General features: G+C 39.4%; 1 protein-coding gene across 2 annotated transcripts; it reads right to left on the bottom strand.

Annotated features, from left to right (window-relative positions):
• Positions 1–295: 295 nt before the first annotated feature.
• irf6 (interferon regulatory factor 6) lies at positions 296–18,848 on the bottom strand. 2 transcript variants are annotated; one of them, XM_043716625.1, is made up of 10 exons: positions 18,467–18,848; positions 17,524–17,583; positions 15,399–15,575; positions 14,537–14,741; positions 13,246–13,322; positions 12,243–12,276; positions 10,336–10,470; positions 5,866–6,258; positions 4,018–4,136; positions 296–1,660 (listed from the first exon to the last, which is right to left on the bottom strand). In XM_043716625.1, the coding sequence occupies exons 3-10, from the start codon at positions 15,570–15,572 to the stop codon at positions 1,433–1,435; spliced, it is 1,365 nt and encodes a 454-aa protein (XP_043572560.1). In that variant the 5' UTR covers positions 15,573–15,575; positions 17,524–17,583; positions 18,467–18,848; the 3' UTR covers positions 296–1,432. The 2 variants fall into 2 exon arrangements, with proteins under 2 accessions (XP_043572560.1, XP_043572561.1); XM_043716626.1 differs by lacking the exon at positions 18,467–18,848 and adding an exon at positions 17,954–17,972.
• Between the last annotated feature and the right edge of the window lie 223 nt (positions 18,849–19,071).

The following is a 19,071-nucleotide window of genomic DNA, read 5'->3' as shown; positions in this document are numbered from 1 at the left end:
CAAGGAAATCTTAATAGCATATAAGTCAGGATTTTAGAAAACAAATTGGAAGTGCCTATACAATTGTTGCTACTCCTTCGTTAACTTAATGAACATTTCAAAGCCATTGTTCCTGTGGTCTAACCGAAACATCATTTTTCTGTAAAGTCGTTTTGATTAAGAAACGTTTTAACAAGTGTTGAACTCCTCCCCCTCCCCTCCCACTTCTGATGAAACAAAATGCAAATAAGACCAAATTAAATCAATGCTTCCAAATAACTTAAATTATATTTAACGAGTCACAGTAGAACATGTATCATAGAAAATTGAATTGCAGTTTAATGCAGCTCAGGACGCAGTTCTGCAAATATACAACAATTAAATGGCACCATAGACCTTATGCAAATTAAAATCTCAATATTATTTGGATTGACTTGCATAAAAACTTGATCAACAATAAAATTATCTGCAGCTGAAATAATAAGTTATGCTTCATGCCAACTTTAACTATCTACCACCACCCATTCTAAACTCCAGTTTAGTGTCATTTGCAAAGTAATGCATTGATTTGTTTTTGTATAAAAGTCAACATAAGTTAAATCAGGAGTATTTACTTCAAAGAATTAGTCATTTACATAGAATCCATTTTTAAATTCTGGTATGGATTCTATGAAGAAAGTTGTTATAATACAGAACCCAAACAAACATGAATCAGGTGAGTTGAACAGATTTTAAATCTTCTAAATTTCTGTGGTACCAGATCAGCCAGATTAAATAGTTTCCATATTTTCAATGTCTATGTGATATCATTATTGTTTAAAAAACTTTTGATGCCAGCAAATGGTTAGCAAGGGCTAGCGAGTTCTACTGTTAGCTCACAAAAATATATGACTGAAACACAGGACTATGTTTGGAAACATTGGGCATCTCTCTAAAGTGAAATAAGCTTACGTTCGGAATCTATCACTAAAAAACACCTTTGATGGTCATTTCAGTACCTTAATGGTCACTGTTCAACAATGGATGTACCAAGACTTTAAAATTACAACAGTAATTACACCTCAAGAGGCACTTTAGGACATTGTAGCAACTTTTACAACCTCAATGTCTGTTCATAAGAATGGGAAATCGATTCAGCATTGTGATTAAATTTCTACAAACATCTCAGAGCTTGGGAAATTCCACATTTTTCATCTTGCGACTGTCAGCTTTAAGATTAGGCATATGGGGAACAAAACCATAACAGGAAATTTATGGAGGTCAATTTCTTTAAAATAAACAATTTAATCAGTTACAATTACACTTCTGTTCTTGAATCGTACCAGCACTAAATAGGGCAGGCTTATTAGACATATGTATATATAATATATATTAAATTGCAATTAATATTTTACATTCACTGTGGCATTTCCATCAAAATTAACAATTCTGCTGGAGAGGATGAAAGTGTATGTTACTGGGTTGGCAGAGGTTGTGCCATGTGCAGGTTTGGAGGCTGAATTTGCCATGGCTCATGTCCTTGGTTTGTTTGCAACAGATGGTAGAGTTGCTTCAGGTGAGTCACAATATTATCTTTAATGTCTGGGGTCGAGATCTGCAGCCTGATACTTCCACTGTCAAAAGAACGTGTGAATTCACCAGTGAACATCTCATAAATCATCCGTGCAACAACTGGCACAACCTGAAAAAATCAAGGCAAAAATAATAAGTTAGAAGGGGATAGTAGAAAACATTTATTACTTGCTAAAGATGACTATAGCTGCATCAAGTGTTAAATTCCTGTACTTCCTTGGTTTACTATTACAACAACAAGTCCATACTTCTCTCCCTAAAATTTCTACTACGGAGGAGGTTATCTCAGATATTCGTGCAATCAGGTGGACTTCAAGGTGGTGTGAAAATCATAGCTAGGACCTAAATTCTGGGATTCCATGCTCTGTCTCTAGTATTACCAATTTCTAATGGTTTAGTGTAGATGTGTGGATTGGTTCAGTTTGCAAGCCTGCAGCATGCTCTTCTGACCTTGCTAATGCTACAGTCGGAATAAGCATGTCCTAGTCTGCCACAATTTTCAGGGAAGACATCCAGCTTTTTCAAAGATTCCTTAACACATAATGAGGCACAAATGCAAGCTCTGACATCCAACAGACCATTGAAACAGCTAGGTCCAGTGAGATAGTATTCTAATTCTGAGCTCTACTGCCAATTGCACAAGGTTTATTTATACAAGATAGAAAGTATAAACTACAAGCCGTAGAAACCTCCATTGAGTCTTAGAGAGAATCTGGTGATTGATTTTTTTTTGGTCTGCAGCAAAAATGTGTTTTTTTTCTGGGAAGGATGTTGAAAGTTTGCAATTTTTTTTTTTTAAAAAGAAACACACAGTTGATTGATTCTATACTGTGTATAGTGGTTGCACGGACATGGAAATTCTAGCTTGGCATGTGATTATGGATGGTAGATGGGAGGGACAAGAGGTAGCAGGGAAAGGGGAAGGTGATGGAAAGGGGATGTTGGTGAATAGTTGGAAGGTGATGAACGCTAAATGCTTTGCCTTTTCTAAAATTTAGAATTTGGATGAGACGCCATAGCACTAAGGGACAAATAGCCCACCTCAGCAAACAACAGCCCATGACTGCCTCCAAACTTTCCCCCAGGGCAGCAGCCCAACTACAGTCCACATCAGACAACCTGTCTGACAGAATGAAGTCCTCTTGAAAGATGGGCAGATTGAGCTGGGAATTCTTCCAACTCCTGCAACTAAGAGAAGCAATGTTGTAGAGACAATGTCACCCACTAGCCAAAGTTGGCATGTGCATGTTGTTTGGTCAATATCCCAGAACACACGATCAATGAACATTACCTAGGATTGCTACACATCAAAATGACCTAAAAACAATCTCAAGATAATTAGGAATAGGCAATCAATCTGATCTTATGTTATTCTAGAACAAAAGAAAAATCAATAATTACTGTCAACTGAGTAAGCTAATCGGCACCCTACTAAAATCAAGTTAGTTTTGGAAAGTTTAATGGTAACAGAATAGATGGAACCAATTAAAATGGGTAAATGAGGTATTTTCCCACATCAATAATACACTGTGCAATTCCCAATGTTAGGTTATTGTACAATCAGGCTGTTAGCAATTTTTTAAAAAATGTACTTCAATAAGGAAATAAATACCCCTGGGTTAAAAGATTGTTTCAAAGTTTATGGACTTCTAAAATTGACTACATAGATATTAAAATGTAATGAAACATCCTGAACTCAAACCTATTTATGACTTTAACTTTTAATTCTAAAGGCACAATTTAACATTTAAGATATTAAAAAGCATCAGGCAAATAGGAAGATAATGACTAAGTTCATAGAGTCATGTAGCACAGAAACAGACCCGTCGGTCCTAATCGGTCCATGCTGAACATAATCCCAAACTACCTAGTCCCGCCTGCCTGCTCCTGGTCCATATCCCTCCAAACCTTTTCCATTCAAGTACTTATCCAAATGTGTTTTAAACCTTGTAATTGTACCCACATCCATCACTTCCTCAGGAAGTTCATTCCATACATGAACCATCTTCCATGTAAAAAGATTTTTCCCTCAAGTCTATTTTAAATCTCTCTCCTCTCATCTTCAAAATGTGCCCCCTATTCTTGAAATCCCCCATCCCAAGAAAGCAACACCTGCCATTAAACCTATCTATATCTCTCATGATTTTATAAACTTGAGTTTTGAAGAATTGTCGATTTTGGACTGTAAAGATGCAAAAATGTTCCTTAATTCTCAAATTTGGAATTAATAAAAGAGTAGTGAGATTATTAATAAAATGTTCACAGTCATGTCTAGGTAGAATTTGGCTACATGCTCAATAGCATCTTATGCACCTATAAATGGACAATGGATTAACTAGATAACTTTGTTACCAGAATGGTATGATATACAATCTCTCATTGCAAAATTCTATACTGTAAGTGAGTATGTAATTTACTAACATGAGTAATAGTTTATATAGACACAAAACCCAGGAAAGGTGTTACCTGCACCATGATTAGTTTCCTTTCCTTAGGCTTGCCATCTGGCCACTCTTCCCCAAAGCACAGGTAAATCTCAAAAGGTGGTACTTTATTACTTTGTCCTCTTTGAAGGTCAATCAGATCTACAATCCAAAATTTAAAAATGGTGAGCAGACTTTGTGTAGAAACAAAATGCTTCAGTTCAGAACTTATAACCTGCAATTTTATTATTGCTTAATAATGAAGTTACAAAAACAGAGACAAGTTCAGTGTTGGCCCCAATATTTGATCCTCATTCTCACCTTCGTTTCTGCCTTAATAGGCACACAGAAGACAGGAGAAGTAGGCCAATCAGCACTTCAAACCTGCTCTCCCATTCAACTAGATCATGGCTGATCTTCTACCACAACACTATTTTCCTGTATTATCCAAGTATGCTTGATGTCTTCAGTATCTCAAAATCTCTCCTGAACTTTCTCAACGACTCAAGTTTCATAGTCCTCTGCGACAGATTATTCAGACAATTCACACCTTCAGATGATGAATTCATCCTCATCATGGTCCGAAATGGTCAGTCCCTTAAGCTGAAGCTGTGCCCAGTTTCTGGAGAATACCCCCCCTCCATCTCAGCCAGAGGAAAACCTCAGTCCTGCCTGGTCGAGCCCTGTAATTTTGTTCATTTCAAAATGATCACTTCTCGATCATCAAAACTCCAAAGAACACAGCTACAAGCTATGGCAAGTACAGAGTATGGTCTATACACCCTGGATGAGAAGTACATCCTTGTCTAAACAAGGGAACTCAACTTGTATACAATCTTTCCTCAGACCAATTAATACACAAAATTCTTAGGAGCCTGACAAGGTAGTTGGCAAAGGGATTGTTTTCCCTTGATTTCAATGTAAGAAGTTGCTCTTTTAAGACAGAAATTTCTTATCAGTGGAATTCTTTACCATAGAGGGCTGTCGTTAAGTATATTCAAGGCAGAGAGATTTTAAAATCAGTAAGGTTCATGGGGATAAGACAGGAAAGTGGAGCTGAGGATTACTAGATCAACCATCATCTCTTTGAAAGGCAAAGCAGATTCAATGGGCCAAATGGACGCCTTCTGCTGCTATGTCTTATAATTTTATGGGTATCTCCATTCCAAGAATCCATCTAGGTGAACCTTTGTTGCACTCTTCCCTACGAGAAGAACATCCTTGTTTAGACAAGGAGACCAAAACCATACAAATCTTTCCTAATGGTCCAATTAATACACAAGATTCTTAGAGAGGATACTCCGGGTGTGGTCCCACCAAGGCTCCAACCAATTGCAGCAAGACATTTTTACTCCTGCTCCCCAAGTTTGCCTAATTGTTTAGCTTGCAGTTACTCATAACCAAGGACACCCAGATCCCTTTGGATACCAACACTTGCCAATCTCACAGCTTCTTTTGACTGCTGGAGAAGCAAGAAAAGTTCTCGTCCAGAAACAACTATATATTGAACCATTTCACATCTGAAAAGAGAGACTGGGGATGAACAAGTTTAGAAGGGGTGGGGAAAGAGTGGAACGAAAAAGTTATAACAAAAAATTCCAGAAATAAAAGCAAATTCGTTCCAATCAAAATAAAAACTGAAAGAACTACAACTGCTGTAAATCAAACAAAAGGAGAAGTTGCTGGAAAAACACAACAGGTCTGGCAGCATCTGTGAAGAGAAATAAAAGTTCAAAACAGGGTTCTGAGGAAGAGTCAATGGACCCAAAAGATTAACTTTGATTTCTCTTCACAGATGCTGTCAGACCTGCTGAGCTTTGCCAAAATCTTCTGTTTTTGTTTGTTCATATCGATTCATTAGTTTACATTTAAAAAGTAGTCGAGGACTCACCACTCAAGAATGTTTCTAAACAAAACAGCTTGACTTTCTTCTGCCGTTCTATGACATGTGGGGTATTATTTCCATTTGCACAGGGTCCTGACCAATACACCTTACACTGGCACAGCCGGATGGCATAGATGGCATGACCACTCACTTCTAGGATGAGTCCTCGGTCCATCGCATCTAACAGGCGATTTGTGAAAAGACGTTGCTTTTCATTTGAGATATGGTCTGTTCCAGGAAACTTCACTTGTTCAAGGGAAACTGGACCAAATAACTCCTCTTGGTTTGGCATTGGACCCAGATCACCATAAAAGAGACGGCATCCCTGTGGATTGCTGACATTTAAGGCAGGTCCCAATTCTTTCCCTCTGTACTGGAACTGGATCTCCAAGTCTGTCACTATACAGAATGACAGGGGAGAAAATGAATCAAATCAATTCATAAAAAATATCGAGAGAGAGTTGTCTTAAATAAGCTAAAAGGATGATCAGATTCCCATCCACAATTAAGTCAAATATTCATAATTAAACAACATGAAAGTAAACTATTTTAAATATCACAAAGCAATATACAAGTAGAGCATGCTTTGATAGAACAAAGAACAATACACCACAAAACCAGATCCTTAAGTTCTCCAAACCTATACCAACACATTTTTCCCTTTCATATTAAAACTGTCTTCACTTAAAGGATTCATATCCCTCTATTCTCTTCCGATTCATGTATTCACCCAGGGGCTTCCTGAATGCTGCTAATGCGTCTGCTTCCAATACCACCTCTGGCAGCGCATTTCAAGCACTCAATATCCTTTGTGTGAAAAGCTTTGCCTTGCACATCTCAAACTCCTCTCCCCCCAACCCTGCATCTTGAACCTGTGTTCCCCTCATAACTGACCCCTCCACCTCGGAAAGAAGTTTCATACTTTCCACTCTATCCATACATTCACAATCTTATAAACCTCTATCAGGTCACCCCTTAACCTTCTGCATTCTTATGAAAACAAAGTCAGTCTATCTAACCTTTCTTCCCAGCTAAAATCCCCCATAACAGGCAACATCCTGGTATGGGGGCAGCACAGTGGGTAGCATTGCTGCCTCACAGCGCCAGAGACCCGGATTCAATTCCCGCCTCAGGCGACTCTCTGTGTGGAGTTTGCACATTCTCCCCGTATCTGCGTGGGTTTCCTCCGGGTGCTCCGGTTTCCTCCCACAATCCAAAAAAAAAACGTGCAGGTTAGGTGAATTGGCCATGCTAAATTGCCCATAGTGTTAGGTGAAGGGGTAAATGTAGGAGTATGGATCTGGGTGGTATACGCTTCGGCGGGTCGGTGGACTTGTTGGGCCGAAGGGCCTGTTGCCACACTAAGTAATCTAATCTAATCCTGTTAAACCTTTTCTGTACCCTCTCCAAAGCATCCACATCCTTCTGGAACTATGGTGACCAGAACTATATGCAATATTCCAAGTGTGGTCTAACTAAAGCTCTATAAAGCTGCAGCATAACTTGTCTAGCCTTTTACTCAATGCCCTTTCCAACGAAGGCAAGCATGCCATAGGTCCTTTTTGCTACCTTATCTGTGCTCCACCAGTGAGCGATGGACATGAACACCCAGATCCCTCTGCATATCAATAGGTTCTGACATTCACTGTATATAGTTCCACCTGTACTTGACCTTCCAAAACGCATCACCTCACATTTGTCCAGATTAAACTCCATCTGCCATTTTTCTGGCCATGCCTCCAACTGATCTAGATCCTGTTGTATCATCTGACAATTCTTTTCACTATCTGCAACTCCACTAATCTTTGCATTGTCTGCCAACTTAGGCCAACTAACTTTTCCTCCAAACTATTTACAAAGACCACAAATAGAGGTCCCAGCACAGACTCCAGTGGAATATCACTAGTTACAACCCTCCATTCCGAAAAGCATCCTTCCAGCACTATCCTTTGTCCCCCATGACTAAGTGTGGTGAAACGGTTAAAAATTATGTCCCAATACATGTGTGAATCTAACCGGAATGGAGGTGTTGCTTAGTCCCGTGTGAATCTTATTACACACCTCCCCGTGTGAATCTTCTTATCTGTATGTAAGCAGAATGGAATGTGTTTTTTAGCTTGCTCTGCTGTTCACATGAATGTTTATATCTGGAAAAGAGTATATCAGCTGGAAAAGTCTCCAGTTCGGTGAGTCTGCTCCGGGGTTACGTTTAACCGCCGAGCGTGGGTTGTTGGCAACCGCTCTACGAGAACTGACGGCTCCCAGTTCCGGTAACATGTAGAGTGAGTATAAGCCAGACCCGTTGTAAGTATGAGACCTGGTTGTGGCGACGCTGCGGGGAATAAAATGCTCATATTCTAGCAGACTCGCCTCTTGGTCGTTTGTTCTGTGTCAGACTACTCTCCTACGAACCTGATCTTGAGAATTTTTTAAAACACTAAGCCCGTTCTGTGTTTACTTTGCCAGCTCACTCCGATACCATGTGAGCAGTCTGCCATAAGGGACCTTGTCAAAGGCTTTACTGAAGGCCATGTAGACAACTTCAACCATTTTTCTCTCAATCATCTTCATAATTTCCACTTAGTGTGGAAACAAGCCCTTCGGCCCAACAAGTCCACACCAACCCGCCGAAGCGCAACCCACCCAGATCCATTTACCCCTACATTTACCCCCTCATCTAACAGCATGGGCAATTTAGCATAGCCAATTCACCTAACCTGCACATTTTTGGACTGTGGGAGGAAACCGGAGCACCCGGGGAAAACCCACGCAAACACGGAGAGAATGTGCAAACTCCACACAGTCAGTCGCCTGAGGCGGGAATTGAACCCGAGTCTCTGGCGCTGTGAGGCAGCAGTGCTAACTGCTGTGCCACCGTGCCACCCACTGTTTGGGTTTCTTTGGGTTGATGACGTCTTTTCTTGTGTGACCCAATGAACACAGTCTGCCGACTTCTCAGGAACAAACCCAAACAAGCAGGCAAAACACGTCCAGAAACCCTAGCCACTCTCCCCTACATCAAAGACATCTCAGAAATGACTGCCAGACTACTCATAGCATCATAGTAGCCCACAAACCCACCAGCACATTAAAACAGCAACTAACGAACTTAAAAAACACCATAGAGAAAACAAGGCAAACTAATGTCATTTACAAAATACTGTGCAAGAACTGTAACGAACACTACATCGGACAAACAGAAAACTAGCCACCAGGATATGTGAACATCAACTAGCCACAAAATGACACGACCCTCTCTCACTAGTATCCTTACATACAGATAAGGAAGGACACCACTTCGACTGGGACAACATATCTATCCTTGCTCATGCCAAACAGAGATGTACAAAACAAAATACTGTGCAAGAACTGTAACGAGCACTACATCGGACAAACAGAAAACTAGCCACCAGGATACGTGAACATCAACTAGCCACAAAATGATACGACCCTCTCTCACTAGTATCCTTACATACAGATAAGGAAGGACACCACTTCGACTGGGACAACATATCTATCCTTGCTCATGCCAAACAGAGATGTACAAAAATTCCTAGAAGCATGGCATTCCAACTGGAACTCTATCAACAAACACATTTACTTGGACCCCATTTACCATCCCCGAGAAAATGAACAGGAAATGACATCACCAAACCAAACATATAAATAGAAAGCAGAAGTCATCAGCAATGCTTCATCCGGAGGCTCACTGAAGAGGTTATCTAGTATGGTGTCAAAACGTCTGAAAATGAAACTTCCAGCTCAGTGAGCAAACCTGCATCCAGAACCTCAACCTAAGCTACAAAATCTTCTCAAAACTCCGTCATTAGTCTATTTGCTTCGAAACACACTCAGACTTTGCCAGAGAATCTTTTCCAATAATTTCCCTACCTCTGACATAAAGGCACACAGATCTGTGATTTCCTGGATTATCCCGGTTACCCTTCAACAATGGGAGAACATTTTCCTATTCTCTACTCCTCTGGGACGATATTTGTGGCCAAATGGGATACAATCATGTCTGGCAATGCTCCAGCAATTTGTTCTCTTGCCTCCTTTAATATTCTGGGATAGACCCTATCAGGACCCAGAGACGTATCTACCTTAAAAATATCCAGGATAACATTCATTTAACTGTAATATCATCAACTTAACCAAATTAATAGGCTCTCTATCGTATTGCTGAATGGAAATTCATAGACAACAAAAGTGTTACTTATTTCAATATTGCCATTTTAAGTTATTAGTTGCACACCCAGTTAGTTGAGACATTTGAAATGTCATTAAGTGTATATAGAGTAAAATATTTAAACAGCCAAATTTAAGGAATAATGACCAAAAACAAATATCAACTGCAAGGAAGGTCAGTATTAAAAGGTTAGTGGAAGGCAGGGGAAAAAAGAGAAAAAAATGTTTCCAAAGGGCAAGAAGGTAGATCTTGATTTGGCTTTGGAGCACAAATTGTTTTTTGCTTACTGGGCAGGGAGCTGATCCAGGTTTCTGGAGTGCTGATTATCTCAGCCGGTAAGTGTGGATCAACCTGTTCTGGCTCAGTCTTTATCCACTCATTTGGAGAGCAGCTAGTCACATTTGCTGCGGCTATCGGAGAGGCTGCAAGATTCAAGTTACACAATTGAGAGTCATCATCATCACAACTGACTAATAAAATAATCAACTTCAAAATATGAAATGGTATGTGTCCTGATTTATCAGATCACCCACAGTTTTCTTTAATTGTGTAATTTAGATTACAGTATTGTATAATCTCCACCCCACCTCAACTCCACCAAATGATGATATCAGAAAGGGGGTTCTGCTCAACCTATTTGCCCTGGGGAAGCACAGGTAGCTGTCTTTTTCAACAACTATATTCCATCTGCTTGGCTTGCCAGCCCAGGAGAATCAAGGTTGAGGGCACGATCAGACTTCTGATTATAATGCAATCATATCCAGATCCTGATTATAACCATCACACTAACGCAGCAAGTAAATTTGGATTAAAATTGCCAAGTTCACTAAACTGTACTTTATAAAGCAATTATTTCTTTAAAATTAAGCTAGAGTAATACAGTGCAGAACATTGGATTCTTAATTAGATTATCAACTTAAATTCCCAGTTTCAGCTAGATCTGGGAAAAAAAGTCGCCATTTTATTTTTACAAAGATTCAGAAAGCTTTTGACAACATCCCACAAAACAGATTAGCATGCAAAATTAAAAGCAGATGGGATTAGGGGTAGTATATCGAGATGGATAGAAAACTGGTTTGCAGACAAGAAAGTAGGGTGAGAATAAATAGGCCTTTGTCCCATCCTCCCCAAATGACAGAATGTGGCTTGTCGGGTACTGCAAGGATCAGTGCTAGGACTCTGGCATTGCACAACATATACTTTTGGTTTAGATAAGGTAACTAAAAGTTAATATTTTCAAATCTGGAGACGATGCAAGAATGATTGAAATTTGACCCATGAGGAGTATACTGAGATGCTTCAGCATGATTTGAACAAGCTGAGTGGGTAAATGCATGGCAGAGGCAGTGTAACATGGATAAATGTGAGGTTTTCCACTTTGGGAGCAAAAGCATAAACAAAAAGACAGATTTTCTAACTGGCTATAAATCGATACAGGGAGTATCCAATGAGATCTAGGTGCATTGTACACCAGTCACTGAAGGTAAGCATGCAGGTGCATTAGGAGGTAGAGAAGGCAATGGCACATCAACCTTCATGGCAACAGGATTCAGGAATGAGATTAAGGATGTCTTTCTATAATTATAGAGGGTCTTGGGGAGACCAAATCTGGACAACTGTGTGCACTTAGAGGAATGATGAATGGCTTATGCTCAAAATGTCGATTCTCCTGTTCCTTGGATGCTGCCTGGCCTGCTATGCTTTTCCAGCAGCACTACACTCTCGACTCTGATCTCCAGCATCTGCAGTTCTCACATTCCCCTTGGGACTGAGGATGGGCAGGAGGAAAAAGTCCAGTTTCCCAGCAGCAGCTCATAGTTTTACCACTAACTTCTCAGAACAGTACTGCAAGACTTACTGAGGTTATGTAAAGCACTGTATAACACAAGTTATTTCCCAAAAGCATTAGATAGTACAGAATGTATATTATTGGGTGATCAGGAAAAGAGAAAATTGTAGAAACAGGATTATTTCTGTGTTATGATTCAATAACAATGTCAAAAATGAAAAACAACTTCCAAAAGAGAATCTTTTGAACAAGCATAGCCTTCCTATTTCCAGGAATCTCATTCTTATTGAAAGGCATTTACCCAGCCAAAGGATTTAACTATTTTTGCCAAAATCTTAAAATAGTTAAAAATAAAAGCTTTGATTACAAATTAAATTCACACTGACTACCATCTTGCTCACTTACCATTCGAACTGGAAAATGGAAAGCTTTCTTGCATCTATATTTAAAAAAAAAATTAATCAGTAGTTTCTTATTTAATATGCAATCAGCGACCAACAGATCAACATTTCCTAAAACAGGGGGCCTTCTACTGCTGAAAATTTAGAATCAACATTGACCTTGCTCACTCAAAATGAAGCGCACTGGCTTAAAAATGCTTTCACTACCTTTTCAAAAAGGATAGATCAATGTGAAAAGGGATAGGGATTGGGATTAGTACATTAGTTCTATCAAAAAGGAGTAGAAACTTAGGGTGAATGGGCTTTTGCTCAATCATTCTATAACTTGAATGCAGCTTGACTACATTCATTATTTTATCATACGTGCTGATCACCACAGAATAAGACTACATTGGATTCTATCAAATTTCCCTGGCACAGCAAGAACAGGTACAGCATCCTTTCACATTCAGCTAACCAGCAGAGCAATAGAAAGCAGCTAGTGTACAATATCTATTTGAAGACTACAATTTCCAGTTCAGATTTTGTTACCTGAAACTTTTGTCTTATATTATTTATCACCCTCTGGCTGGAGGGATTAAAAACATATCCCATCTGTCCTTTGTAGACAATGGTCATTTTCACATAGGACAAGATACTTTGATAATAAATGTTACTAGAACATTATTGTCAAGCCCCAAATTTTACACAGCCATTTTCTTTCACATACTTACTAGATGGGATTCTTATTCAGTAATTGGGAATAAGAGTCCACACCAGCAACTCCCTACCACACTCTCCAGCCTACAACCACTAATATCAATTGTAATGCCCTTAAATCTGCACTGACTGAGGGTGATTAACTTGATTTGTACCAAGAATTGAGCTGGGCACATATCGTATGACTTCGATCTACACCCTGGTGGCCTCAGCCACAAAATCATCAGGGTGTCAAGACTGCCAGACTAAAATTTTTGATAGGAGTCTTAACTCATTTAAAATTCCTGTTTCAAACATTTTCCACTTACTTTAACCTGAGGCTGAGAAGTGCTCAACTCATCATCCTCGTCGTCCAAATCTAGATTTTCCTCCCATGGCACCGATCCTGTGAAATACACACTAGTTATTATATTGGAAATCTGACACGTTGGGTGTTTCAACTTAATTACAAAAATCAACAGTCTTGAGAGATCAAAAATATAAAATCACCTCTTTCCTACACTGATTAAAGTGAAAGCAAATTAGAGCAGTGAACTTTGGTTCTAGCAACAACCTCATGCATTGATATGTTGAACTCTATTGTTAGATAGATTTCATTTGAAGGCTAATTAAAATAAAAACAAAAAAAACTCTGGTGTTTACATTATCCCTAAACTTATTTTGGTTCTTCAGTTACTTTTCACAAGCACACTCAGTACTACCTCTCTCAACATACCAGGGCTTCGGGTTCAGAGTGGTACTGGTCTGACATCCAGTATGTATCTTTGGTCCTACCACAGCCAGACCCCTTCCTGGCCACTGACTGTGGCTGAACAATACTGTTTGAAGCCTTAACTATCTATTGGTCAAAGGTGAGCTTCTGACCATTGATCCTCTCAATCACAAGATCTACCTACATTTACCTCTGCAACATGGTTTTTTTGCCACCTGCCTTAAGACAATTGCTGTTGAATCACTCATCCATGCATTTGTTTAGTCTAGGCTTGACTATGCGAGAGTAGAGGTAGACAATTAGCCATGATCAGTTTGAATGGTGGAACAAGCTTGATGAGCTGAATAACCTCATGTCAATCCAATATTGTTCTGGCCAGCCTCCATAAATACAGCTCACAAAGAATCTTTCAACACTCCATTAGTGGGCATGCCTTCACTGAATCAGCTCGAAGCTCAGGAATTCTATCCCTGAAACTTGCTGTCTCTCTCCCTCCTCCTATAAAAATTGTTCCTTTCAACCTCTTGAACTTCAGTTTCGGTCAGCTTAAATTTGCATGTGACTCCGTGTCAAATTTTCTCTAATAATGCTTCTGTGAAACCTTGAGACATTTAATAAGGCACTCTATAAATACAAGATGATGGGTCTGTTGAATATTTAGTCTCTGTATCTATGACAACTATTTCATTAGAATGTAATTTGACCCCTTGAAACCTAGAGGTATAATCAACTACTTGCTACAGGTCTCAATATTAAAGTTATTGCATTTCTTTTTTAACACTGAAAGCTACCTAACAAAAACAACTTGAGTAATCTTGCAAAATGACAACTGGTTTAGCAGGTGAAAAAGACAGTGCAATCTACTACAACCAAACAAAATGTTCTACCTGGATTGCTGTGTGTACCACTGCTCTGTGGGATATCACACACTTCGTAGATTTTAAGAGGATTCATCGGAACCTCCTTGGTTCCATCATAAATTAGGTTAAATTCCCGACTTTTGTTAAGTGCACAACGAAGCTGTGCTTTCCACTTGGCTGGATCTGGTTCATCAATCCCTTCTTGATACTTCCCAGTTTCCACTGCCCATGCCTGTAGATTAAGCACATTGGAATTAATACTTTAAATGATTCTACCTTGTAGACTTAAACCAAATCAGTCATTGCTCCTTCAACATCTACTACTCCAGACCCCACAAAGACACATTTCAACTCCTCTCATCCTTAAAATGCCAATCAGGGTTTTATAAAGGGACTCTTTGCCCAAAACTAGGAAGCACTCTGCCAGTCCAGAGCAGTGTCTCTGCAAAATTAGAAATAGGTACAGCATTGGCAAAAACAAGGGTGTATGTATAACTGCCCCATAAGGACACTGATTTCCTAATGACTTCAAGTTAAAAAAAAATGATCACATTACTGGTCAGTATTCACTAAACCATTCTTGATTCATGTATTGATCAATTAGATAAGACTTCCCATAGACAACCCGAGTCTAACCTTATTCTCTGTTTTATAAAAAATCTTTAACTTTCTATTTTATTAGTACCCAAGGTGTTTTAAACTTTAGAGAGAAAATTACCAGTCAAAAATTCCATTCAGAATTCAGAACTTGGTGCAACATAAAGTGGCTACAAGTGAATCAGGCAGTTCACTTGAAGTTACTCAGCTATGGCAAATCTGTTCAGAAGACTTCTTCACATTGCAATCATAATGCCAGTAAAAATAAAAAGAATTGTAACCTTGGATTCACCTTAAAAATAGTGTTTTCTTCCTCTTGAGGTGGACTGTGACGAGTTGCATGTTTCCAAGGAATTTGAAAACGTTTATTTTCCCGATGGAGCCAAACTAAACCTGGGAAAAGACCACTATCCACTTGGGCCACCAACCACGGTTTCAATCGTACCCTGCGTGGATGAATTGCCATGATCTGAAACAAAATTTCTCTGTTACTGGGGATGCAAAATAAGCATTTTACAAACTGTGATCTATAGAGTAATTTCAACAACACCGATTTGAAAATACAAATCTGCTTTAACCTCAACGGAGGTGATAAAACTTGATTGATACTTAGCTATTCAGTGCAGTGCTGATCAACTTTAGTGGGTTAATCAGACACGTGAAAAATAGATTTATAACATATTTTTTTAAAAATCAGACGGCTCAGGCCCTTTGTGAAAAACCATCAGGACAGGTGGAACTTGAACCCAGACTTTCTGGCCCAGGGTTAATCAGACACGTGAAAAATAGATTTATAACATATTTTTTAAAAATCAGACGGCTCAGGCCCTTTGTGAAAAACCATCAGGACAGGTGGAACTTGAACCCAGACTTTCTGGCCCAGAGGTAGACATACTACTATTGCGCAACAAGAACCCCAAAAAATGTTTTTAAATAAAACATTTCGATTGTACAACTTGTTACCCTATTATGTGTATTTTACACTATTTGTTCTAAAATAATCAATTTACAATTGAATACATGAAATAACATTTTCTCAATGTAATTCACTTACACTTGAATACATATTGCATATGTTATTGTATGTGCTGCATAGGTCAGATTTTGTCAAAAATAAAGTAATTGTGTATTAAGAATTAGTCTTCTGATGATATGTTTACACTGTTTAGATCAATCGGGAAGTCTTAAAAGCAGACAAAAAAGTCTTTAAAATTCAGAATACGATTGATAGAGAAAAATGCAGAGAAAAAGACATTTTTTGTTTTCAAAAATGTTGAGGTGTTGTTTCCATTTGTAGAAGAATCTAAAATGAGGACCACATAGACAAGCCAATTACTAAATACAGTCAGCAACTAAGGAAAAACAGTTACTCGAAAGTGATTAAAATGGGATACTCAAGAAACGGAGCAAATGGATCAGATCTTCTCAATAAAGAAAGCAGATAAATGTATTCAAGAAGCAGAAAATGCACTGATGAGATGAGGCAGGGGATAAGATCCATGTGGAGTATTAACAACAGCAATGACTAGCTGCGGCGGGGGAAGGTGGAATGGCCTGTTTTTGTGCAGTATGTTCAATGAGATTCTAAGTAATTGTTGTGTAAATGCACTTAAACAGAGACAGGCTCAAACAAACACAGCAGAAAATTTTCCGAAATGCAAAAGACTTGTTTTACTCTGTGTCTTCCAATACACATTCACACCACATGAAAGAAGGTGACAGTCAGGCAGCCCTAAACTACTCTGCATCAAAGTAAAGCCTTCATTGTAAACGTGACTAGAGGTTGCATTCCAGGAGGAGGTTTAATAGCTGCAATAAGTTCCACAGGACATCTTATTATCTAACTCTACACTGGGACAATAATAGTCATGTCTCATAACCACGACAATTGTTAAAAATTCAAGCGTTTAAGGGAAAGAATATTTATCAGTTAATTTTAATCAGGGATTCTATGAACATTTCAGAAATTGGGATCACCATCATTTATACTTTACATGAAACGTAGGCCAAAAACACATCAGTGAGAAGGGTCTCTCACACCACCTCTGGTGAGTGAGGCCTTGACTCTGGATTCACATTAAGGTCAACGCCAATTCGAGTGAATTACAGTGAAATAACGAGACCTTTCTCCATAAACCCTGTAGGCACAATTAATCCATGTAGAAAACGAGAATAAAAAGATTAAGAGTTACATATCGAGGAAATTGGATCCTCAGTGCATTAGGCGGAAGTAACCCAAACCCCAGAGGGACACACCTTCCACCCACCTGAGGTTCGAACCCAGATTGGGAAATCTTTCCCTGAGCCCATGGCCACAGTTAGGATTGTGCTCTCATTCTGAGGTACAGGGAAAGGTAACACTAGTGAAGTGAAAACAAACTGGAGGTCAGCAGTTCACGTTCCCCCCCCTCTCTTACCTTCTCGTCGATATCCAGCTTGTGATCCCGGAAATGCTCTCCTTTACAGAGAAAGGTCTCCTGCAATAATGGATCCAGGCACTGAATTAGAATTTCGTGAGTGTCAGCCTATATCCTTTACCACTTCCCTCATTCGCTCAAATCAAAGCAACTGGTCTGTCGAAACTGGTGTCGATTTTAACCAACAATCTTCCCCTCCCCACTAACTTCCTCTGAAAAGTTTCTGTTGTCGAAACGACGTCAAACGCTAACACCGCGCCCTGGATAGGCAGGTTCCAGCACCTCACTCACTGTGACACAGAAAACAAAACCAACCCATTAACTCTGCAGTCAGACATAAACAACCAGTGAGCACTCGGCAGCTTGTAAGAAAGCCGAAAAGCAATTTCTTCCAGAAAAAATGAGAAGAGTTTAACTAAACTGCAATCACCTGGAAATAACGTCCAAGTCCAATACTATGGGGAAGGGAGTAGAAAGTTTTTGTACTCGAGTGATTTTTGAAAATAAAAAGTTAGACTAAATACTCCCACGTATCTTTATGTACAACTTCGGAGCAAATCACTTACATTTCGTTCAGTTAAAAGTTTGCTATTTTGTGAAGGAAAATACAAAAGGTACATTATCAAACACCCCCCCCCCCCAAAAAAAAGGTGCTAATTCTTTCCGAAAAAATCGCTCCCATCTATTGCCGAATTAAATTATTAGCGATTCTTTACATGTAAGCGTCATAAACATAGGGCAAATGGCAAAACAAAAAGGTCAATTCAATTAGCGGAGGATTTAAAGCGAGGAACGATGAGGTGTACACATGCGGGGAACAGTGCAGTTAACTCCCTGCACCGACTAGACACAGGCAGCGAGACACCTAACTCCGATTAGGGAATAAAGTCAAGGCATCGGGAAAAGAACGAAAAAAAAAAACCCCAAAATAAGACAAACTTACTTAGGAGACTGTAGCGCACGCTGGTCAGCCAGCTCCCTCCTGGTTAAAGTTTTTTTCCAATGTCGATCCTCTTCAGTTTCGGTTCAATATCAGGTGTGCACGGTGACTCAGCGGAATCACATGAGTCTGTCTTCCTCCGTTGGTTTTACCCCGCGATTCGATTTGCCCAGTTTCGCCGAGACACAGCTCGGTTGCGTGAACAGTGAATCACACTTGGCGTAACTCGATCAAAGTTTCAGGGATGTCAGGCCGGAATTTTGCAGGATTGCGGAGATGTTGTAATTTAACTCCCTGCAATTTTTCCTTAGAAGTTTTAAAGTGCTTGCGGAAATCTGATACAAAAACAGAAACTCGGCAGGTCTGGCAGTATCTGGACAGACAAACACTTTATGTTTCGAGATCCGCAATGGCTTTTATTGGGAGCCCAGAATTTACAAACCATTCCAACGTTGCTCACCCAGTTCGAGGACTAGCGGAGAATTTGTGTTCACACCGCAGTTAATGAGTGTATGGAACATCCAACGCCTCGAAGTATTTTTTTACAAGCAGTTAAATACATTTGAACTGTTGCAAAGTAGAAATTATAGCATCCAATTTCCCCAGTG

The sequence above is a fragment of the Chiloscyllium plagiosum genome, chromosome 26 (assembly GCF_004010195.1).
Source record: "Chiloscyllium plagiosum isolate BGI_BamShark_2017 chromosome 26, ASM401019v2, whole genome shotgun sequence".
Lineage (NCBI taxonomy): Eukaryota > Metazoa > Chordata > Chondrichthyes > Orectolobiformes > Hemiscylliidae > Chiloscyllium > Chiloscyllium plagiosum.
This window is presented reverse-complemented; position numbering and strand designations above follow the sequence as displayed.